General features: G+C 45.2%; 1 protein-coding gene across 1 annotated transcript in view; it reads right to left on the reverse strand.

Annotated features, from left to right (window-relative positions):
- The window catches only part of KIF1C (kinesin family member 1C), a 912,154-nt gene that overhangs the window by 787,099 nt on the left and 102,545 nt on the right, over positions 1-22,510 (reverse strand). The window contains exon 2 of the mRNA XM_086946204.1: positions 11,469-11,621. Coding sequence (XP_086802330.1) covers positions 11,469-11,574 — 106 coding nt within the window. The 5' untranslated portion in view covers positions 11,575-11,621. The remainder of the gene's footprint in view (positions 1-11,468; positions 11,622-22,510) is intronic.

Here is a 22,510-nt window from a genome sequence, read left to right on the forward strand (position 1 = left end):
AAAACAACAATACACAATATCCACTGGCAGTACACTTCAATAACATGCATAACCCTAATGATCTACATAAGCTTGGAATGCATGGCATTGAGAGTGTTGACATGGGGCCAAGAGGTGGGGACAAAGTATCATGCCTACGTAAGACAGAAAGCCTATGGATCATCAGGTTACGTGCTGTAGAACATGGTATTGACATTACAAAATATCTTGATGAATTTCTGTAATTGGCACATATTCATAATGACGAGCATGCAATTGAGAGCCTATAATGGTTAAATGCAGATGTATAACTGTAAAAAAAAGGACTGTCTCGCATTTAGTGATATGGGCAAAAATATATAACTTACTGTAAACTTAATGTGATTTTAAATGTACAAATAAAATATTGATAAGAATCAGACTTATACACAAAGGTGAATATGACACTGCTTGTAAAGATTTTTTCTCTCAATCTCTATAATATGGAGAATAATGTTCTCCTATTTAGATTGTATTAGTGGACATGGGATCCTAGGGGTCCGCATGTTATGTTGGTGGAATAGATGTAGAATTGAATGCATCTAGACTCAGTAGGTCTTATCATGGGCAATATTTACAAAAAATGTTTTTTAATAAATTAATACATACAATGTAGCTTAGAGATATTTCATCTTTCACCTCGATAAGGGACATGATTGGTGATACGTTTATGACAATTTAGATAGTATACGGAAGTTAAACGATTTTATAGTTGACAATTATGGATTCCTACTGGTTTTATATGATTCATCGAAATTATGTTCAAGCTTTTGAAGCAATCTGATAATAGGTGAAAATCAGGGAGTAAATGATATTTATACTCCAGGCACAGACATCAATAACACATTTACAAATGGCGACTGTCTTTCCCGACGTACAGACGGGAAGTGAGTGAACATACACTGCAAGTCCGCTTTCTCTGTCTACAGAAATAATGGCGTTCCCGACTGTTAAAAAACCACCGGGAAACGCGAGGGCCAACTGAGGTACGAGAAAATAATCGTCGAGGACAGACCATGGGCAACACTTTATAAAATTTAAGGTGAGATTTGCGCATATTACTGGCATTATGAGTTCACCAAAGGGTGACTCAACACTGCGTCCTCATTCGGTGTGAATCAGCGCCGTAACTTTAAATGATAGATGTCATTTGCATGCTGTAACTCCATCCGCCTCACACGGAGGAAACTTGGGGTTAACAAGCACCAACTTGGCTAACGCGGCCATTTATATTTTTGTCTACCTTTATCCATGCCCAAACAACGATGGTTGTTTCCTTATCTTCGGTCGGCAGACTTTGGGATCTATCAGAATCCTACCAAACTCGTTGCTATTATGATGAGGGTCGGTTAACAAGCCTGAATGGATTTCACCTATTGACATTACGACAATTGCTTTGCCGGTAAGGCCCTTTATAAACTGATTAAAGAATAGAGCAATACTATCAGTATGTGGCACATATGAAGAGCAGTTTTTTATGGCAATCTTTTAATGTTTGAAAATAGTCTTTTAATTGAAATCATGTCTCTTTACATAAAAGAGGAATTACCACTCAGTAACTTCATCGTGGATATTGTAGAGCTTACTAACATATGGCACAACAAAGTGGATTTATATGGTTGAATAGAATTTTGACCAATATTGCAGTAGTTCATGGCTTACGATGCGGAACACCTCTAGTGACATGTAGGCCGGCATTAAAAGGAAATAGAGACATACTAATGGATAGAGAGACTGGATGTATTTATAAATATTATTGGTTAACATCCACAAACAACATGGTATTACCATTTCTTATAGAATACGATTTGAAGTATGAACAGTCACTATTGACCTATGAGTGTGTCCCATTGTTTGCGCACAATTGGAGTATTATTTATCGTTAAGGGACACAGAGTCTATGGAAAAAATTCCGGGGGCAGAGACAGCACAAGTCCCGGGAACTCCCCACACGCTGTCTGGGACCAGAGAGTCCCTTAGCCACCTGTTGAAGCTGTATTCAGCTACCGAGTGAGAAAATTTCCAAAAGGCTCCTTTGGATACAACTTTTGAAATCACATTACTACACAAATCGTGCAAGTAAACCCCTTGTTGTCTGTTGTTCATTTGTTATGTTCTGTCCTGACGAATGCTCCGTAGACCCGGCTGGGCCACATGGAGCAGAAACATGTTGACACTGTAGTTCATAAGGTATAAGGAAATTCATTAACACGACCTCCAGTAATACCGTAATCCTTAATTTTAATAACAATACTTCACCTTTTTTCATTAAAACTCACCACGGGTGCAGTATATGTTTTTTATAAACTTTTTTTGGGTGCCCCTCTTCATGCATTTTTATCTCTGGACACTGCTACTTGCGCCAGAGGTTGCCTCTGGTTGAGGCTTGGCATATAGCACGTTGTTGGAACACTCAATGATAAATGCCACAACGCGAGTGAGGGGCGGAAGAAAGATGTACACCGCACGAACAACACCACGTTTATGAGAGTGTCCCAACTTAACCAATGGTTAAGTAGTACCAAGTGTCCATTCTTCCTTTGATCAATTAAACTACTGATACTGGGGTGATGAATGGACCTTCTACCCTCCTCCCTACTTTTTTGATTATCGTATGGAAAAAATTCCACTACTTCCAGGTCTTTCAGAGATTATACTAAGGTGAGATATATCACAAGATCAGGTGCATGTGGATTGCACTAGGTGATGGATATGGTGTATATATTTGGACGCAGTTCACAATATTAAACAATGAACCACTGAATAGATCCAGATTATGCCTTTCTAAATGCACTAGGCTCTCCTTTTTCATTTATATTCTTTCCACCAACATAAACAGACGGTCTCTGGGAGACACGGTCCACAAAGGTGTCTTGTGTGTATATAAACAAAAAAAATGTTTTGTCTTATGAGTAACAACTCAACTGATCATTTCCTATCACAAGGGATTTTGCATGCCAATAGATGGTTCAACGTTTCAATATGATTGAAACTGATACAGTGTCTGATGGACATGTATAAATATCTTCCTTGCAGCCTTGAGAAAGCCCAGTGGGCGAAACGCACGTCGGCTGTTACGTGGATTCTTGTGAACTTGTGGAAATTAAAAAACAGACCTCAAGACAGAAGATCTGACTGGACTATTTGATTGATTCTATTGAGATATTCATTGATTTATTGGATATAGGGCGTTGAGAAACTGCTGACTTGTTTGAATCAATACCTATGTGCCCTCCTGTGTGGAAATAATGACATTGGTGTGCTTGGGTATTTTGTATTTTCATCTTGAACTTTTCCTTCTGGAGGAAGCGGTTGACGTTCCTAAAGCGGTTGACGTTCCTGAGATCCAAGATAGGACGCAGGCCCTTGTCTTTCTAGGGGACCAGAAAGAAGTGGGAGTAACAACCACGACCTACTTCTGGGACAGGAACGCGCTCAAAGGCTTCCTTGGCCAACAGAGGCAGGACTTCCTGCTGGAGAAGGGCCAGGGGATCCCAGACATGCAGTGGTATTGCAGTGGCATGGCTGGAGGGGTAGCCTTGAAGGGGAGGGAGTAGCCCCTTCGGACTATCTGCAAAAGCCACCTGTCCGACGTGATGGTGCGCCAGTGGGGGAGGTGATGGCGAATCCTGCCGCTCACTGGCGTTTGATGGGCCTGAAATGTTGAACTAGGAAGGTTTGGAGGCAGCTGCAGAGGCAGGGTTGGTGGACTGGCCCGCCAGCTGGCTCCCGGAACCACAACGGTTGTTCCTACGTCCCCGGCCAAACGAAGGTTGGATAACTGGCTGCGGTCTGTGGCTCTGGGTGGGACGTAGTGGGCACCCCTTCCATAGCCACGCAAGCGGCAAAAAGCAGACTGCTTTGGGTGGCTGGAGAAGCCCAAGGACTTGGCTGTAGCCCGTGAGTCCTTGAAACACTCTAAAGCATTGTTTGCTTTGTCGCCAAAAAGGCGGCGGGCATCAAAGGGCGTGTCCATCAAGGTGTTCTGGAATTCCCCAGAAAAGCCAGTCAATCTCATCCAGGCACAGCGTCGAAGAGCTACAGACGTGGAAATCTTCCTGCCCAGGGATTCAGCGGTATCCAGCCCACAACGGATGGTAAACTTTGCCGCATCCCTCCCGGTGGCAATAGCCTGGGAGAGCACTGTCCGAGCCTCCTCCGGATATTAAGGCAGCACCTGCGCAACCGCGTCTCACACAGAGTGGGAGTAACGACCCAATAGGTATGCATTGTTTACCGACCGCAGTCCCAAGCTGGGAGTAGAGAAAATATTCTTCCCAAGGTGGTTCAGCTTCTTGGATTCCCTTTACGGGGGAGCGGTAGGTAATGCGCTCTAGGAAGTACGGACTTGGACCACCAAGCTCTCAGTGGTAGAGTGTTAGGAGAGGAAAGTGGGATCCCCCGGAGCCGCGCTGTGGCGTAAGGCAATCATCCTATCCACACGTGCCCCCGTGTTGGGCCTGGACCTCGTGCCCAAATGAACATCAGTAAGGGCTTCATTATAGCAACAGGGGCTCTGAAGAGCTCGCCGCCGGCTGAAGCACCTCTGTCAGAAGGTTAGTCCTCACCACCACCGTAGGAAGCTCGAGGTTGAGGGCCTTGTCTGACCTACGCAACACCACTGCCTTTGACTCCCTCCTTCGTAGCCACGGTAGGAGGAGACAACATGCCACGGTCAGGAGAGGTATCAAGACAACTGGCATTCCTCAGTTCCTCTCTCCAGTCCTGCTCAGATTCCATCCGATCAGTTAAAGGGTCACCTGACCCCTCTCAGTCCTCCTCCTCTTCCTCAGGTTGCCAATCTGGCGAACTAGGAACCCCAGGAGTGAATAGGGGCACAAAAACCCCACTCAGGGCCGGTTCCGGCGTCGGACGACGCAGATCCAGCTCTACTTCGGGATGGAGGCCGGGGTCGACGCCAGCCAGGGACACAACCGGCGTCTGTTGCGGTGCAGAGGATGCGGCGCCGGTAGAGGTGTAATCAGGTCAACGGGCGCCGATCCAGATCCAGGCCTGGAGACACGAGGCGAGGGAGGAGCCCGGAGCCAACGGTGGAGAAGGCCTAAGTCCCCCAGCCGAGTTTGTGGGGCTCGAAGGAGTGCTGGCGGGTTCGGGACGCCCAAAGATGGCATGCATCGCTTCGTAGAACGTACGAAGTTGGGCAGGAGTCACTCCAGGCCCCGGGAAGAGAGGGAAGCCTGGAGTCGACTCCTTGGGCTCCGCTCGGGGAGCCGCAGGAGGGGCACCGCCCGCATCCTTCATCGCTTCAGCCGACCGACAGGGAGAAATCGAAGAGTGACGATGTTCCTCAGTCTTCCTTTTGTGCTTTGACTTACCTGACCCAGAGTGTGAAGACTTTGATGACTTAGACGAGTGGTGATGACTATGCGACCGGTCCCTAGACCTCCCTCACGACCTCCAATGGCGTGGAGCCGACTTCCGGCGCTCAAGAAACTTTTGGGACCGCTTTTGCAAAGCCTTCTGCGCCATCGACCAGCAGTCGCAGCACGACTTGGGGTCGTGTTCGCACTCCAGGCAAAAGAGGCATACGCGGTGCAGATCCGTAAGCGACATCAGTCGGGTACAGGAACCACAAGCCTTGAAGCCGGGCATTCCTACGTGCAACAGGAGCCAATAGACTCAGAAAAGAAGTCGACAAAAGTCAAGAAAAAGTCAGTCAAAAAGTGACCTGAGGTACCGCTCTCTCCGGATTTGCGCTGACTGGCGCGCAAAAAGAAAATACGGACATCAGCGCACTAGTAGCTGTTGCAACGTCATCCCCGCGACCACAACACCAACGACAGACGCGAAGCCGACAGACGCCACCTTCTGACCCACAGAGGTACTGCTGATGAAAAAACTTTCCAGATCCAGTCTGACGCCTGGGGTAATTCCAAGGTAAGGAATCTATAACTAACGTGTTTCTTTCAGATGGATTATTTGACCTGCTTTGTGCCGCCAGAGTAATCACGGAATGCAGTCTGGGTTGACCTACAAGACAGGCAGTTGCGTCGTCAGGGGCTTTGTATTTTTTGATGAGTCTTGGTAAGACTGGAGGAACTGTAGCAGGGTTTCTCATTATTTTAATGCACAGGTCCCCAATATAGTCTATAATAGGCATAGACCTACAGATTTCTTAAAAGGTTCCTTGAAATCGTAAAGGAAACAGTCTGGTTGGTGAGACGGCATTGGAAGCTCAGAACGTCAGGCTGCTCTTTCTAAAAGATTATGGAATCCTCCAATAACCTCTGGAGAAAAATCTACTTGAGGTGGAGATGGTGATGCTGGTGGAGGGATAATGTAATCGTCCCATTCGTCAGGATGTGAATCCTGAATTTCTCCTTCTTGTTGCTCTTCCTCCTCTTCATCTGTAAACGGAAGCAGCTGCACAGGCACTTGAGCTAAATGCACCACAGGAGGTGGAGAAAGCACTGGTGCAGGAGACGGTGCAGACGTAGGGAACCTCTTTTTGTAGTCCGAAAGCATGAATTGTAGATCTGTTAACAGCGCGGAGGGAAGACAAACCATTTCTAGCTGTAGTTGTTGATGACGTCTTTGGTCCGGATAGTACAAATGTTCATCAATACATTGGTCCTAATCCTCAAAGTCCTCTTGGTATTCAACGTTCACTTTAGTGGGACTTCTTGCAGTTCCGAACATGCTATCGTCGTCAGAGTGCTCATCCTCACCCAAAAGATGAGCTGGCATTAAAGGATGAACGCTACTAGGTCATGTTAAAGAGGGTGTCAGTCTCTCTTTCAAAGTTTTATGTTGGGAAAACAATTTTTCTGGTCTTGATTTTGGGGTCGTCGTCGGTATATACACCGTCGTCTAAGTACTGTCGACGGGCATAGATATGAATGTCTCAGATGAAACAGGCGTAGATGACATAACTGCCGTTGATGCTGCAACTCTCGTCGACGACAGAATAGGGGAAACAGTCGATGAGAGGGTCGCCGACGGTAGACTCGTCGTCGAGGCAGACAATACTGTCGACGAGGCACTCGTCCTCTTCATCGTTGGACTAGTCGTCAACTCAATCTTCATCGATGACAACTTTTAACAATGTTTATCGTCAACGACAAAGGGGCTTGACCCGTTGACGAAGATGTTGTCGTCGATTAAATAGACGCTGACGAGACAGATACTGCGGCGACGTCTGTCGTCGACAAAGTCACTCAGATGACAGTATGTGGAGTTGTTGTCGTAGTCGGTACTGCCTTCGTCGAGCTGTACGTCGACGGGGCTGAGGAAAGTTTCTTGAAAGTATGTTTTACCTTCACTGTAGGAGTGTCCAAAGCAGATTTCTGTGTAGATTTTTTGGCAGAAATCGAACTGTGAAGGGGCGGAGATTCCATGGAAGGCAAATCGTGAATTTTAGTAGCCTCTGAAGACTTTTCGTGCGTTCTTTGGAGGTTGTTGTGAGGAATGACCAGGAGAGACGTCCCAAGGTCTTTCTTGAGGCGTCTCGGAGAAGGATCTTGATGAACCTTCGCTCTCCCCAGAAGATATAGGGTTGTCCCAGTCTTTAAGCCTCTGCAGCCACATTAAAAGCCTTCCCTCGTGGTCTTTTAATGTTTTTGAAGAAAAGGCACGACATACCTTGCAGTACTTTGGTTTGTGATCCGGAAAAAGGCAATAGAGGCAGTCATTATGAGGGTCATTGATGTGTAGCCTTTTCTTTCTACAGGTACCACAGGGCCTAAAAAGGCCTTCAGAGGTGAGTCTGACATGAAGAAATAGCAGAACTTCACCCAGACAATGGAAATCGAGAAGAAAAAAACCTTGAATCCAAGAAAATATCTGTTTACAAGAGAAAATGAAGAAAACGGAGAAGAGCTCAGTGGAGACTCCCTTAGCACAACGTGCAGTAGAAAATCTAGAGGACTGGAGATCTTTCCAGGAAGGTTCTAGAGGGGGGGTGTCAGTTGATTGGTTATTTTCTTAAGTTTGGTCCTTTTCACATAAGGACTTAGATATGTTACTAAATGTAAGGCCCTAGGCCTGTTAACTTCAATGTCTAATGTGACATTGCCTATTAGGATGTACCGGGGACTCCCATCTCAACGACGGGTGATGATTCAAGCATGTGAATCTATGAAAGAAACCCTAATACTGGATAAAGTGCTAAACTTAATGGAGCAGGGTTGGCGGACTTCACGGAGCCTGGAAAACAGTCTCAGGCCTTTGTGCAGGTGTTTTCTGAGGAGGCAGAGGAACACTTTGTAGTGGTTTGTGAACTGGATAGGGACAGGCTCTGTAAGAAGTCTGATATTATAGCCTGTCATCTTGAAGCATAAGTGCTTAAATAAGCACGTGCATCACAGGATGCTCTTCAAAATCCCTAGAAGTCTGCCTAATAAGGATTGTAATCACGACCATAGCAGGAAATGTCATCTGCCCAGTCCTGTTCTCTGTACATGGTTGAACAGTATCTTGTTGTGATTGAGTAGAGTTACCAGCTCCACCTCCGTGTCCTGTTCTGTAAGCTGTGCTATAAGGGTCATAAGAACCGGACTACTCTCCCTCCTCCATTTCTAGTAATCTAGCCAGCGGTAAAGCTGAAATCTTGAGGGAGAGGTGTACGCTAACAAGATACGAGAGGACTGCTGGGACTTTTTGTTTTTGAGTTTGTCATCAACAGAGCATGCACTGAGCTTTCTTCGACCGTTACTTAATTGATGGGAACCCCAAAGACTGTTCTGTTGTCGTCAGAAGTGCTGAAGGCGGAGACTTTGTTTCCTCAGGAGGCTGGAAAAGTGGGGGCCGGTTTTGTTATTGAGGGCAGGTTCTGCAGAAGTTCTGGGGACCGGTTCAGTTAAGCTGATCCTATAAAACTGCCAGGGCTCATTTGTGTTCTCACCCTGGACCTGACTGGCAAAGTTCACACTGAAAGTGTGGCCCCTTGGAAAAGCAACATTTCTGGTATCGCATGTGGAAGTCTTGGTGAGGGGGTGCCAACCCCAAAGACAGAGCCGTAGACCAACCTTGTTTAAACCATTCTAGGACAGGGTCTGCTTTGTCCCAAAAAAGTTGGTTCCATCTGAAGCATATTCATTAAATTATCTTGGACATTCCCACGAAAAGCATGTTGAGCAGAGCCAAGCGTGGGGGTCTGTTGAAAACAGGAGACCCCATGACTTTGGCCATCGAATCCATGGTGTCCATGTCCGGACCTAAGATCTGTTTTGCCACATCCGTTCCGTACTTTACCAAATCACCAACATTATCCTTGAAGTGGTCTGGGAGACTCCATACCACCATCTGCACCATTTCCCACAGAGCACAAGTATACGTCTCCAAGAGGCACATGGCATTCACAAACTCCTGAGCCAAACTCCCTGAGGAGAATACTTACTTACCAATGGTTTCCAGCTTATGCGAGTTCTGCTCTGGATGTGCACTGGGTCCAAATCCAGGGTTTTCTTAAGAGCAACATTATGCGTGTTGCACCAGGCTCTCTATCGAAGGGTGGGAAGACAGAAATGAAGGGTTTCTCAGTGCCAGCCGACAAAGCCAAGCAACCTGCTGGTACATTGGAAGGCGCTTAAAAAGGTTTAGCCCAAGCACCCATAATAAGTACCAATAGAGGCTCACTGAATGAGAACAATGGCTCATACACAGTACAAAAGGGTCGGAGGATCTCTGTTAAGAGGTTTACCTTGGCTTCCTCCATCGGCAAAGGCAACTCTAGCACCCCTGCAGATTTGTTTTTAGTACTGAAGTTAAAGACACAACCTCTGCAGAGGGCCACCCCTGAGAGGCACCCTAACTCCACCTCCAGTGAGGTGTACAGACCACTTGCATTCTGTAGGACTAGATATCCTGTAGCATTTGTTTGCAGGGAACAGCAAATTGGCAGTGTTGCTGCCATCGTCGTCATGTGCCATTGAGCCCCTTGGAATGAACAAGGGCCTCAACTGGGATACCATTGGCGGTTATTCCATTGGCACCAGCCAATCTGTACCTGGGGCATTTAGAAATTGTTTGAATTGGAATCAAAGTTGCCATCCAAAGTTTGGGGGAGGAGGGGCTGACAGTGTGGAGATCCAACCATGAAGCAGGACTTCTATCTTGATGTGGAGTCCACCCGCCTACACCTCTTATACAGCTTCTTGTTCTTAGAGGAGGGAGATGATCGCAACTTGAACCTGGAGTGCGACTGACATTCGGGCATTCGGGGCACAGCTTCTCCTCCCTCGCTTTCATGGTCTTAGAGTGTATGAAGCCTCTCTCATGAATGAGAGTTGTGCTTGGGCGCCAAGCACTACAGGCAGACCTTCAAGAGTGGAATTTCTGGATTTTTTAAATGGGAAGTGTTCCAGAGAGCTGCTCTAGGTTGTGCGTCAAAGAGTGTGGAAAAAAGAGCACTGATGTCTGGGGACTGAGGTGGTGCATTATGAATCTGTTGGCGTTATGACGCAGAGACTGAGCTGATGCCATTTACCCGTGGAGAGCTATTGCAAAGAATTCCAGTTCTAGTCAGGCGCCCTGGGATATTCAAAAGGCGTGGAATGTACAGCTAGGAGGAGCCAGAGGTAACAGCTTCTCAATGCATTCTTCAGGATATTTCTCATCATGCTAAATGATAGACTTGTATCAGTACGTGAAATGCCACTTAACTGCAACGCCCTGCTTCCGTTTGGAATGTACAGTTTGTAGAATCCTGGTCTATCACTGTGTGTTCCACCATGACAGGTCTTGTGTAGATTTTATCAATATGCATATACTTCAAGGGCCCGCTATAGGCTAACAACAGTCTAATCCCGCAGGTGTGCCCTTCCACCACACACACAGCAATGAAGTAACTAATACAAAAGTTGTAATTCGGACTCCAGCAATCTCTATCTTTCCATGAATACAGAGGAACATCTATTTTAGCGCTGGGATACTTACGGGTGACTACGCGCTCTATAAAATTAAATAATAATAATAATAATAATAATAATAATAATAATAATAATAACAATAACATCTAAGATTTTAACCAATTAACTTTAAAGCAAATATATCAACGTGCGGCGAAATCACTAAATCATATACTATGGTCTTAAAACAAATCACAAGCCATCAAAGGCAAACAATAACACTCTATATTCTATTCTGCAGAATATTAGTAGGCTGTTTTTCCCTATATGACCGCAGAGAGTAACTGCACAAATATATCAAACAGCCTCTTTGGAGGTAATCTACAACACAAATCCAATTTTGTATATCTATATCTATATCTATATATATATCACCAAAAGCTGAAAAGCGTCAAGCTTCGGTGAGGCTCTATTATGCCTGAATATACTTTTGAAGCAGTCCTGGAAGTTCTTTTTTCCAAACTGGAGAGAATGGTTTTGGATATGGATATGGAATAAATATCTATATTTTAAATGGCATAGAACAGTGCAGTGCAATCAGGTAATAAAGAACATTTATTGAAAAATAATTTCCAAACTTACATGTGGTATTCCCTTGCATCTGAATGACACATTTTGCATCCCGAGTCGTTTCACGCGAGTTAAATGGCCGCACTCTAACTGCAACTTTTACAGATGCTCCCGCCATTTTGGACGAATTGGAGCTCAGACTTCAATGGAATTAGTGGCTGCTACCTGAAAAGAAAACCAAGTCTGTCACTATCAGTTTCTCCACTACAGTGTTAAACTGTACCATATTTATTGTTACAACTGTATAGACAGCTACATATGACATCCATGTGTTACCCTTCCACTCATCAACCAAATATCCACATACACTTGGGAGCCAATGTGAAAAAGACTTGTAGGTCTCAGAGCAAAGTGGAGCGTCTATCAAATTTCGGAGAACTATATGTAAGAAAGAGTCCACAGCCCCCAGAGGTTTGGCAGAGGCTAAAGCTAGATATAACCTTACTCTCTAAAGTGGTAGCTTGGTCGAGCAGTAAGGCAGAAGACAGTGTAAAGCATTTGTTGTACACACAGTCAGCAAATGGTCTCACACACTCAAGAACTGAACTCTAGGTCAATTGTTTTGTATCAAAAGATATAGGGACATATGTAGGTAATTCACATTTTGCGATTCTCAAACAGCGATTTTTAAGGAATCGCTATTTGAGAATTGCAAGATGGAATGTAGGTAAAAATTCGCAAATTCTCAAAAATTCCTTAATTTGCGATTAGCAAATTGCGAATCGCAATTAAGGAATGAGTGTCCCATTCATCCCTATGGGCCAAGAGGCCGATAGGAATGAATGGGGATACATTCTCAAATTGAGATTTTCTATGAGAAAATCGCAATTTGAGAATCACAATTCCAAGGGTGCCAGGGTGTCCAAAGGACACGTGTTGCACCCCTGGAATGTGCCTGTAAGTACATGAGGCGCACATACATTCCCTAAGGGCATGTCTGTGCGCCACATGGCACTTTGAATTAAAAAAAGAAATTCATTTTGAAAGGAAATCGCAAAATACCATCTACTTGGAGTAGGTGGTATTTTGCGATTCCTTAAGCCCAAATCGCAATTTTAAAGGCACCCCTAAATAGCATTTAAGGAATCGCAAAATTGCGATTCCTTAAATGCTTGACCAAAATAAGGAATCACAATTTTTGCGATTCCTTATTTTGCTATGTGGCCCCTATATACCAAATCGCTGTTTGCGATTCGCAAACGCCTACCTACATATGCCCCCTAGTTGTTATATTTTAGAATCAACAAGGTATCAAAATGTACTTTTCTCAATATGAGTGACTTTAGGTAATTACTTTGCAAATAGGCACTAGACTTTGAAAGTATAATAGCTACAGTGGTTGCAATAGGCAACACAATTTCAAACACAATATAACATTGAGCTCAATGGGTTTTTCTAGTGAAATGCAATCGATTACTTTATAGACTACTTTTCTAACCACAGGACTGGATCCTAGATTTAGGCCCAGGACATTTCCTATAAACAATAGGGTGAAAGCGTTTTTGTTACAGTAGTGATTTTTAAAGAAACTAATTGTATTTTCAAAGTTGAGAGAAACTTTTCAGTGAAAACCAAGCAATGTTATCCTATGGGAGGAAATTCCAATTACTGAAGTACAGTTATAATGATTTTTTCGGTTCAGTGCTGGGCTGAAAGGTACATCACTGGCTTCTCTCCTGATAATAAGCGAGTAAATCTGAATTCGTTATTCGGCTGATTTTAGATGAATATTTTAAAGTTTTTAAAAAAACGAGTTACTTACCTGTACATCATGGTTCTCCAGTATTAGCTTTCATAGATTAACCCCTTGCATGCTCGTGATGGAACCATTCCGTCATGAGCCACGGTGGTGCTGTGCTGGTGATGGAATGGTTCAGTCACGGTCCGGCCGCGGTGCTGATTTCGCAACTACGCTGAGCATTCCATTGAGCGGGCGGGGCCATGACGGAACCATTCCGCCACAAGCAAAGCGCCACCGCGGGTCGTGACGGAGTGGTTTTGTCAAGAGCATGGCGGCGCCGCGTGGCCCCCCTCCTCCCTAGCGCCACAGCGGAATTACCGCCGCGGCCAAAGGGTTAACATGCTTGTATCTTCCCCGTCGTCATGGTGGGAGTCTCCCGGTAAAAGAATAACTATAGCAGTAGGAGAAAAAACTGCCTGGAAACCATAGAGAAGTATAACAATAGGTAACCTCTCCTCCTCATTATGTGGTCCAAACCACAGCCAATCCGCTGCCAGCACCAACATACACCATACCCAGCAGAGCCACCGTACATCAGATTTCCAACAGCCCAAGAGTGAGCTATGTAAGAAACCAGATATAAAGGTGGTCTACCTAAAAGAAAACGGGGAGGTGGGTGGGCGCATGTGAATCTATGAAAATAATACTGGAGAACCATAGTGTACAGGTAAGTAACTAGTTTTTTTCTCCAGTATTGTATCTTACATAGATTCACGTGCGTGTATCGGAATAGATAGCAGTCCTTTTCCAAGAGCGTTTCCAGGCTAGAGCCCCTTTGTCTCAGGGCTCTGCGCCGTAATTTTTTTTTTTTTTTAAGGAATTAAGAAAAGGACTCATTAACACCTTGGGTGCTATGGGTTGCCCCCCCCCCCCGTGCTGAAGATCCTAGATTCCCATTCTTCATGACAAAGCCAGCTGGTCAGAAGCACAGCGCAGGTAACGCCCATGACGAGCTGGCTTTGTCATCATCACTGAAGGGGTTAAGAAATCACGCAACAACTTTTGCCATTTAAACCAACATTTGTGTATACACAACATTACAGAAAAGTAATTGAAAAGAGACAAAAAAATGTACCTTAGTTAAATAGGTGTTGTAGAACTGCTTGTCCCACTGCTGCATCTGCTTTCCATTCTGTGTCCAGACAATAATGTTTGGTAAATGTATGGACATTTGACCAAGTTTCTGCCCTGCAGATGTCTGGAAGCGATACGCCTGCTAGCAATGCAGTTGAAGTCGCCATCTTCCGTGTATCATGAGCACATACTCTTGTGCACAAAGGTTTTCCCGCCTTTTCATGACAGAAGACAATGGCGGATGCAATCCATCTAGAGATGGAGGATCTTGAAAGAGCCAAACCTTTTCTTGGTCCTGAATAAGCTATAAATAATTGATTTGATTTACGAAAAGATTTTGTTTTTTCAATGTAAAACTTTAGACATCTCCCAATGTCCAAAGTGTGTAGAGCTTTTTCTGCCACAGTGAAAGGATTCTTGAAATATGTAGGCAGGATCACAGGTTCATTTAGATGAAAAGAAGAAGGTATTTTAGGGACAAATTTCGGATTTGTTCTGAGAAGCACCTTATCCGATTTGAACTGTATGAAGGGATCCACAATTGAGAAAGCTTGAATTTCGCTGACTCTCCTAGCTAAAGTGTGCGCAAGAAGCAAGGCTACCTTCCATGAGAGAAATTGCAACTCAGCTTTGTGAATTGGTTCAAAAGGCACTCTCATGAGTTGTGACAAGACTATGTTAAGCTGCCAAGGAGGCGGAGGGCGTTTAATTGGAGGAAATTTCCTGAATAAGCCTTTTAGGAATTCTTTAATTAGTCTTTGAGACCAAAGTGATGGACATCCTGGAGATCTACGGTATCAGGATATTGCTGCTAAATGGACTTTTATTGAAGAATGAGAAAGTCCCGATCTCGCCAGTTCAAGCAGATATGGAATAATTTGCTCCGGCGAGGAATTAAAAGGATGAACATTATGTGAAATAGACCCGTTACAGAATCTTTTCCATTTCGCTGCACATGTCTTGTTAGTAGACATTGCTCTAGAATTTGCCAGAATTTCACGACATTCTTAAGGAATATCTAGTGACTGAAACTCATGCTCGAAAGTTCCAAGCTGACAATTTTAGAGAGGTCAATTGTGGATGAAGAACTTGGCCCTTGCTCATGGAAATCAGTCTGGATCATTGAAAACTGTATCCTGGGCTCCACCGATAATTGGAGAAGTTCTGTGTATCAAAATTGCCTCGGCCAGGCCGGTGCTATTAGGATTATGTGGCATGGTTCTGATCTCATTTTTCTCAATATTCTTGGAATTAGAGGAAAAGGAGGGAAAGCATAAGCAAACAGCATAATCAAACATCCCTGTCCATCGGAAATGAAGAGCATTCCCCCTTGATCCTTTTTGTGGGAATCTGCTTGCGTAATGTTTGCATTTTTTGTTGTTCTGAGTCTCAAACAAGTCCAAATTTGGTTTGCCCCATAGATTGAATATTCAACGTAGTTGGTCTTGAGTCAGTTCCCACTAGAGGCAAATGACGGATGATCTGCTTAACAAATCTGCCCTTTGTGTTGTCTACCCCAGGAACATGCTCCACCTGTAGAGCTATGCGGCGACGTAGAAGCAAATTCCAAATTGTCTGTGCCTGAGCAGACAGGGGCTTCGACCTTGTGCCACCCTGTTTCAGAAGAAAGAACATCGCTGTTGTGCGGTCGGTCCTTACCAAGAATGATGAACCACAAATTCTGGGAAGAAAGGCTTGAAGACCCAGGAAAACTGCTTTTAATTCCAAGAGATTGATGTGAAGTTTTGCCTCCTGAGGAGACCAATGGCTTTGAATCTCTAGGTCTTGCAGGTGCGCTCCCCAACCTTGAAATGAAGCGTCTGATGTCATGACGTGCCTTGGAGATTGAGGTTCGAATAGTAGGCCCTTTGTCAAGTTGCTCCTGATACCCCACCATGACATTGCCCGTTTGATCTGAGAGTTGATGACTAGTTTGTCGTCGAATGAACCTGAAGCTTGAACCCATTGTTTGTCTAGGGATTCTTGAAGTGGCCTCATATGCAAACGGCAGTTGGGAATCAATGGGATACAGGATGACATAATTCCCAGTAGATTTGAAGATCCTGATGGAAGTGGACTTTTTGGATTTTATTGATGCTGTCAGATTTAGAATCTTTCTTATGCGTTCCTCTGAGGGAAACGCTTTCGCTTCCAGAGTTTTCAATAGTGCTCAGAGGAATTGGAGAGACTGTGTCGGAGTAAGGGAGGACTTCTCTCTGTTTATTCGAAGGCCTAATTTTCGGAAAAGATCCATACAGATCTGTAAAGACTGCTGTGTCTGCTGGTACGATATTCCTTTTATCAGCCAGTCATCCAAATAAGGGAAAATTTGTAGACCTTGCTGCCTTAGATGTGCTGCGATCGGAGCCATACATTTTGTGGAAACCCTCGGGGCAGATTTTAGGCCATAAGATAAAACTTTGAACTGGTAATGGCGCCCCGCCACCATGAATCGCAGATAGTGTTTGTGGATTTGGATATGGAAATATGCAGCCAAAAGGTCTAGAGAGACCATGTAATCTCCTCTGCGAAGTAAAAGGAGGATTTCCTGTAATGACAGCATGCAGAACGAGATTTTCTTTATGTATTTGTTCAGATCTCCGAGGTCCATTACCTCTCTCCATTTGGAAGATTGTCTTTTCTTTATGAGGAAAAAGTGCGAATAGAATCCTGTCCCTTGTTGATCCGATGGAACTTCTTCTATTGCCCCTTTCATTATGAGAGTTAAAATTTCTGCCTTGAGGGCTGAAAGATGATTTTGATTTCTGCATAGAGGTGGGAGTTTCGGAGGTTTTTGTGAGAATTCCAGGGTGTGACCCTGTGTTATGATGTCTAACACCCATTTGTCCGATGTTATTGATTGCCAATGATGTAGGAATTGATAAAGGTAATGGAACTGTGTGAGAAGAGACGGGGTCGGAGGCGCCTGAAGAATATCACTGTCTTCGACCAGAATCTTGTGCCTTTCCTCTTGCAGAAGATTTTCTCCTCCCTTGCTGCTGAAAAGATGTATTGGAGGATCGATACTGTTGATTGGAGGAGAACTGACGGTAACCCTGTTGATGGTACGGTTGGTTGGTACCTGTTCGACTGAAAAGAACGTTGCTGAAAATGTCCTCTCGATCCTCTGCCACGAAAAGACTGCTAGCGACCTTGTTGCAAAGATCCCAAAGCTCTAGCAGTATCAGCGTCTGCTTTTATCCCTTGAAGCGCTTCGTCAATGTGTTTTCCAAACAGGTTTTCTCCATCAAAAGGCATGTCCATGATTTTTGATTGGACTTCAGGCCTAAAAGATGTCGATTTGAGCCATCCTTGCCTACGAAGAGCAACCGCTCCAGCCATTTGACGAAAAGCTACAGACACTATGTCCATCGCTACATCTATGGACTCAGATGCTGCTCTGGCTCCATCTTGCAAAATTGTATTTGCTTCCTCTTTTTTGTCATCTGGGAGATATGACAGGATTGGTGCGATGTCTGACCACATCTGTTTGTTAAATCTACTGATAAGCACCATTGCGTTTGCCACCTTGATAGACGCTGCCGCCATGACTGCAAAGCACTTTCCAATACTGTCCATTCGTTTACCCTCCTTATCAGAAGGCGCTACACGCAGGCTGTAACCGAATTTTTGGAGCATCTTTGTGCCGCTTGAGTAACAGAGGATGCCCAATTAGGCACGCAGGAGGTGTCTCCGGAGCGCTGTATTTCTTACCCAGTTTAGGAATTGATGCTGGAATTGATGCCGGATTTCTCATCAATTTTATTACTTCATCCCAGATGTGCTAGATAATCGGGATAGCCCTTACCGACTTTCGAGATGACTCTTTGAAGTCATAAAGGAAATATTCACTTTCTTTAACCTGCATATTAAGCTCAAATCTTTTTGCGGCCTTTTCAATCAAATCATGAAAGCTGGCTATATCCTCCGGTGGAGAACTCGCTTGAGATAATGGTGACGAAGAAGAAACTGAAACAATGTATTGGTCCCATTCATCCCCAACTACATCATCCTGGGGAATCTCTCCTTCAGCTTGACCTTCATGATCAGAATCCATTAAGTCATCCCGAATTGTTATTTTCGCAACGTCAACTCGTTGGACTGGAGGAGGAGACTGAACCACTAGTGTTACTTTCTCAGGTTGAGGAATGCTTGCAGAAGTAGGAGCAGGGACTGAAGCATTATCCACGGGAAAACGGCGGTAATAACTGTATGTTGTGCCTTAAGTCAGAAATTAAAGATACAGGCACCGACAGACTCCTCCTGAACATTGGGACTTACTTTCTCCTCTTCTTCATAATTGTAAGCCTGATGGAAAGACTCATAACGTTTTGGGCCTCTTACTGGCCGATCCTTAAAAGAGAAGTGCTCTTGAACCTCTTGGAAATCCTCATCCTCTGAATCTTGACTCTTAATATGTAGCTGCGAGGGGCTATAGGCAGCTCTATAATAGCCCCTCCCCTTCAGATTCCTGGCAATCTAGAATAGTGGATGGAAGCAGCGGGGAAATCTTGGGAGTGGAAAACTCTCCTTTCTTACTCATCGACGAGGCCGTCGACTGAGTAATTCTTTTAATGGTTATGAAAGTGGAAGTTATCATCGTCGGACATCCAACACCTGTCATCGTCGACGATTTTCTCGTCGTCGACGGGACCAATGATTGGATCGTCGATGGGATCGTCGTCGACAAAGGCCTGACACTCACCGTCGACGGAGTCGTCATCGTCACTGTTGTCGACGACGCAATAGTCGTCGAGATGGTCGTCGGGGTCGTCGACTGCTTCGTCAGCGTTCTGACAGGAATTTCCTTAGTTTTCGACGGCGGCAACGACGACGGAGTCTTCTTTTCTAAAGTAGGCTTGAGAGGAGTAGGAGGAAGAGAAGAAGTTTCACCTTCTTTGGTTTTACCAGATTTGTCTCTTTTGATCTCCTTTTTTCTCAGAGGACTCTTTTATGCTTTTTAGAGGATTGTCCTTTGGTTTCACCATCAGACTCAGTCTGTAGCTTTTTTCTTTTGAAGCCATAGCAATAGACGAGCTTCTCCATCTTTGAATGTTTTAGCAGAGAAGGTGCGACAATGTTTGCATTTCTTAGGAACATGCTTGGGATACAAGCAGTACAAGCATTCCTTGTGTGGGTCTTCAGAAAACAATCTGGCTTTGCCACAGGATCTGCAAGATCTGAAGTGTCTCTTTTTGGAGCCTTCAGACATTTAGAAGAAAATAAGATTGAAAATCAGTACCTTACTTCCAACTGTAGAAGGTCAAAAGTTCAGTAGAGAGTAAACTAAGCTCAGCTCAGGGGGACTCCTCACACGAAGGCGGTTGGGAAACTGAGGTATGGTGGCTCTGCTGGGGATGGTGCATGTTGGTGCTGGCAGCTGTTTAGCTGTAGGTTGGACCACATAATGAGGAGGAGAGGTTACCTATTGTTATTCTTCTCTATGGTTTCCAGGCAGTTTTTTCTTCTACTGCTATGGTTGTTCTTATACCGGGAGACTACCACCATGACGACGGGGAAGATACAAGCATGTGAATGTATGAAAGATACAATACTGGAGAACTCCACACTTAGAAGAATTTCCAAGTGAAACCAGTTGAAGAATTTCCAAATGAAACCAGTCAATGTTAACCTATGGAAGGAAAATGAGTTATCGGCTTTTAGGTAATACTCAACTAAGGTTCTGGGCATAGACTCCGGGGTCTCCCAGGGTCGGAAAGGTACAGTTGTTGCACCCTCAGCGGCACAGAGGCAGCAGGTGCAGAAAGAGTAGGCCCAATGCAATTCTATGGAGGGTAGGGGGCCTTCGGTTGGTGGCTGCAAGCAAGCAGGCCACGCGTCTGTGGGAGCTGATCTCCTGGTCACTTACACAGGGCAAGCGGGGAAGTAAAGTAGAGTAGTTGCTGCACTTCTAGCTGCACTCGGGCGGTTGGGTGCAGGGTGCTTCTGAGCAGTTGGGCGCTCAATGTTAATCAATGGGAGAGTTAAAAAGTGAACAACGGCTGCAGACTCTGGGACGGAGATTCTTCAGGTGCGACCACCACTTCGAGAGGTAAGTTGGGATCTTGGAGAAGAGATAGGTACCCCAAAGGAAGGCACAGAGGGCCGCAGGACGCCGGGTGCAGGGGTGTCTTTTGGTGCCGGGAAATCCTACCCTCAGCTGGTCGTGGTTGAAGGGGTCCCTGGTTCTGAGGCTGCAGGCGTCGTCTAGTTAGTCGAGGAGTCTCTTTGGGCACTGGACTCCGGGTCACAGTCGTCGTCCTCGTGGTCTTGGTTCACTCAGGCATGGGCCGGGCTCAGCGGATACACAGTGGGCTGGATTTGCGGTTCTTGGCTGGCACCAGGGGTGTTGCTGTTTGAGCAGAACCACTGCTCGTGGGAGTCCCAGTCTTTTTAGAGGTTCAAGGCAGGCAGGTCCTCCGGGGGTTTCGAGGTTGCTGTCCGCAGGAGACACCGGGGTTTCGCAAGAGCAGGCTCAAGGATCAACAGGCCTGTAGGGTTCTGGGGTCAAGTCAGTTGGTGTCGTCTTCTTATTAGCAGCTGCCAGCTGCATGGCAGGTCTTCTTGTTTCTTGTTCTTCTTGTTAATAATAAAGGGGCTTGTAAAGCGCCTTGTTGCAATCAGGATCTCAGGAAGGAAGGTTCAGGGTGCCCCTAAATACTAAATTTAGGGGTATTACAGGTAGACCAATGGGTCCCTGTCCTGAGGCGAGTACACGCCCTAGCCTGCTCCTCTCCGGTGGGAGGGGGGCAGGAGCCTATCTCTGATTGGGCAGGGCTCCCCATCCTCAAGATGGCCGGAGCCCGGAGTTGTTCTTCACCTCGCCTCTCCCACCTGAGGGGTGGAGCTGGCACACCCCCTTTCCTTCGTTCAGATTTCCCGCCAGTCTTCCCGCCATAGTGGGGGTCAGAACTGGTGGGGGCCAGTTGCTGAGTACAGCAAGTGGCCTGGAGAAGCTCACAAAAGGCGGCATGCCTTTGAAGCTTCCCCTGCCCATCCTGGGAGAGGAGACCTAGCACCTCGTCCCCAAAGGACGTGCATTGTTGCAGGCCCAGGAGAGCAGATGGCTCTCTGCCCAAGGGTCCAGCATCATGTCTGCAGTGTAGCAGCCTAATCAGCCTCTCAGACAAGACGTGGATTGTAGGTTAGATTCAGGGGCAACTCTAAGTTGCCCTCTGTCGTGCATTTGGCATTAAATCCCACACTGGCATCAGTGTGGGTTTAATGTGCTGAGAAGTTTGATATTGATGGATGTGAGGGCAGTGTGTTTGTGGGCACGACACACAAGGATGTGTGCCACGTCGATTCTTTTATTAGTTCTGCACCAAGACAGTTAGCCTGTAAAGGCAGTCTGTGTGTGTCAGGATACAGGGCCTCTAAGGGTGGCACTATACGTGCTGCAGCCCATGGTGGTCTTCCCTGTCACAGTGTCCTGGGTACCTGTGGTACCATTTACCAAGGGCTGACCTTTGGCCAGAGATGCCAATTTGGTTTTGGTTTTGTACAAAGAACACAGGCCCTGGGAGACTGATTGGCAGGGACCCAGGGCACATCAAGTCAAAGTGCAATAGAAATCTAGCACCGGGGGGGGGGGAAATAGACAAGAATACTACGAAAATCAATCTGAAGGCCATCATGAAATAATTGGTCAATGAATTTCTGAAGACAAAACAAATAATATATTCACAGTCAATTCAATTCAATTCAAATAAGCTTTATTCGGTTCGTATAAAAACAACCATAAAAGCACATAAGAAAAATGCATCATAAACATTTAATCCCTATACAGAAATGATTAAAAAACCAGTAAGGATTACAATTAAAACATCATACTCTTCCTTGCATTAATCGATTTAAGGATAAAAGTTGCAGTAAAGATACATATATCTGGTTCCTGCATTATAAAACAGCAACCTCATCGCAGCGTCTGTGATGAAAGTACCATATTTTAAAAACAGTGGTTTTAAAAATGCAATACGAAAATTCATATAAAGGTCACATATAAGAAGAAAGTGCAGGGTGCTTTGTTTAGTGTGGCCGTTACAGGGACATGGACAAGCCGGGTGCTGTTTGGATCGGGGGAAAGCTACCAAATGGTGGACCAACCCGAACCTTAGTCTTGCTAAAACATATCTATGTGAAATTCTTGTCACCTGGCTTAAATATGTCTGGAAACCTTTGTAGACGGAGTAGCTATTATAAAACATGTAAGTTGTTAATTGCCCGTTGTAACTCGAGC

The sequence above is a fragment of the Lissotriton vulgaris genome, chromosome 12 (assembly GCF_964263255.1).
Source record: "Lissotriton vulgaris chromosome 12, aLisVul1.2, whole genome shotgun sequence".
In the NCBI taxonomy this organism is placed as follows: domain Eukaryota; kingdom Metazoa; phylum Chordata; class Amphibia; order Caudata; family Salamandridae; genus Lissotriton; species Lissotriton vulgaris.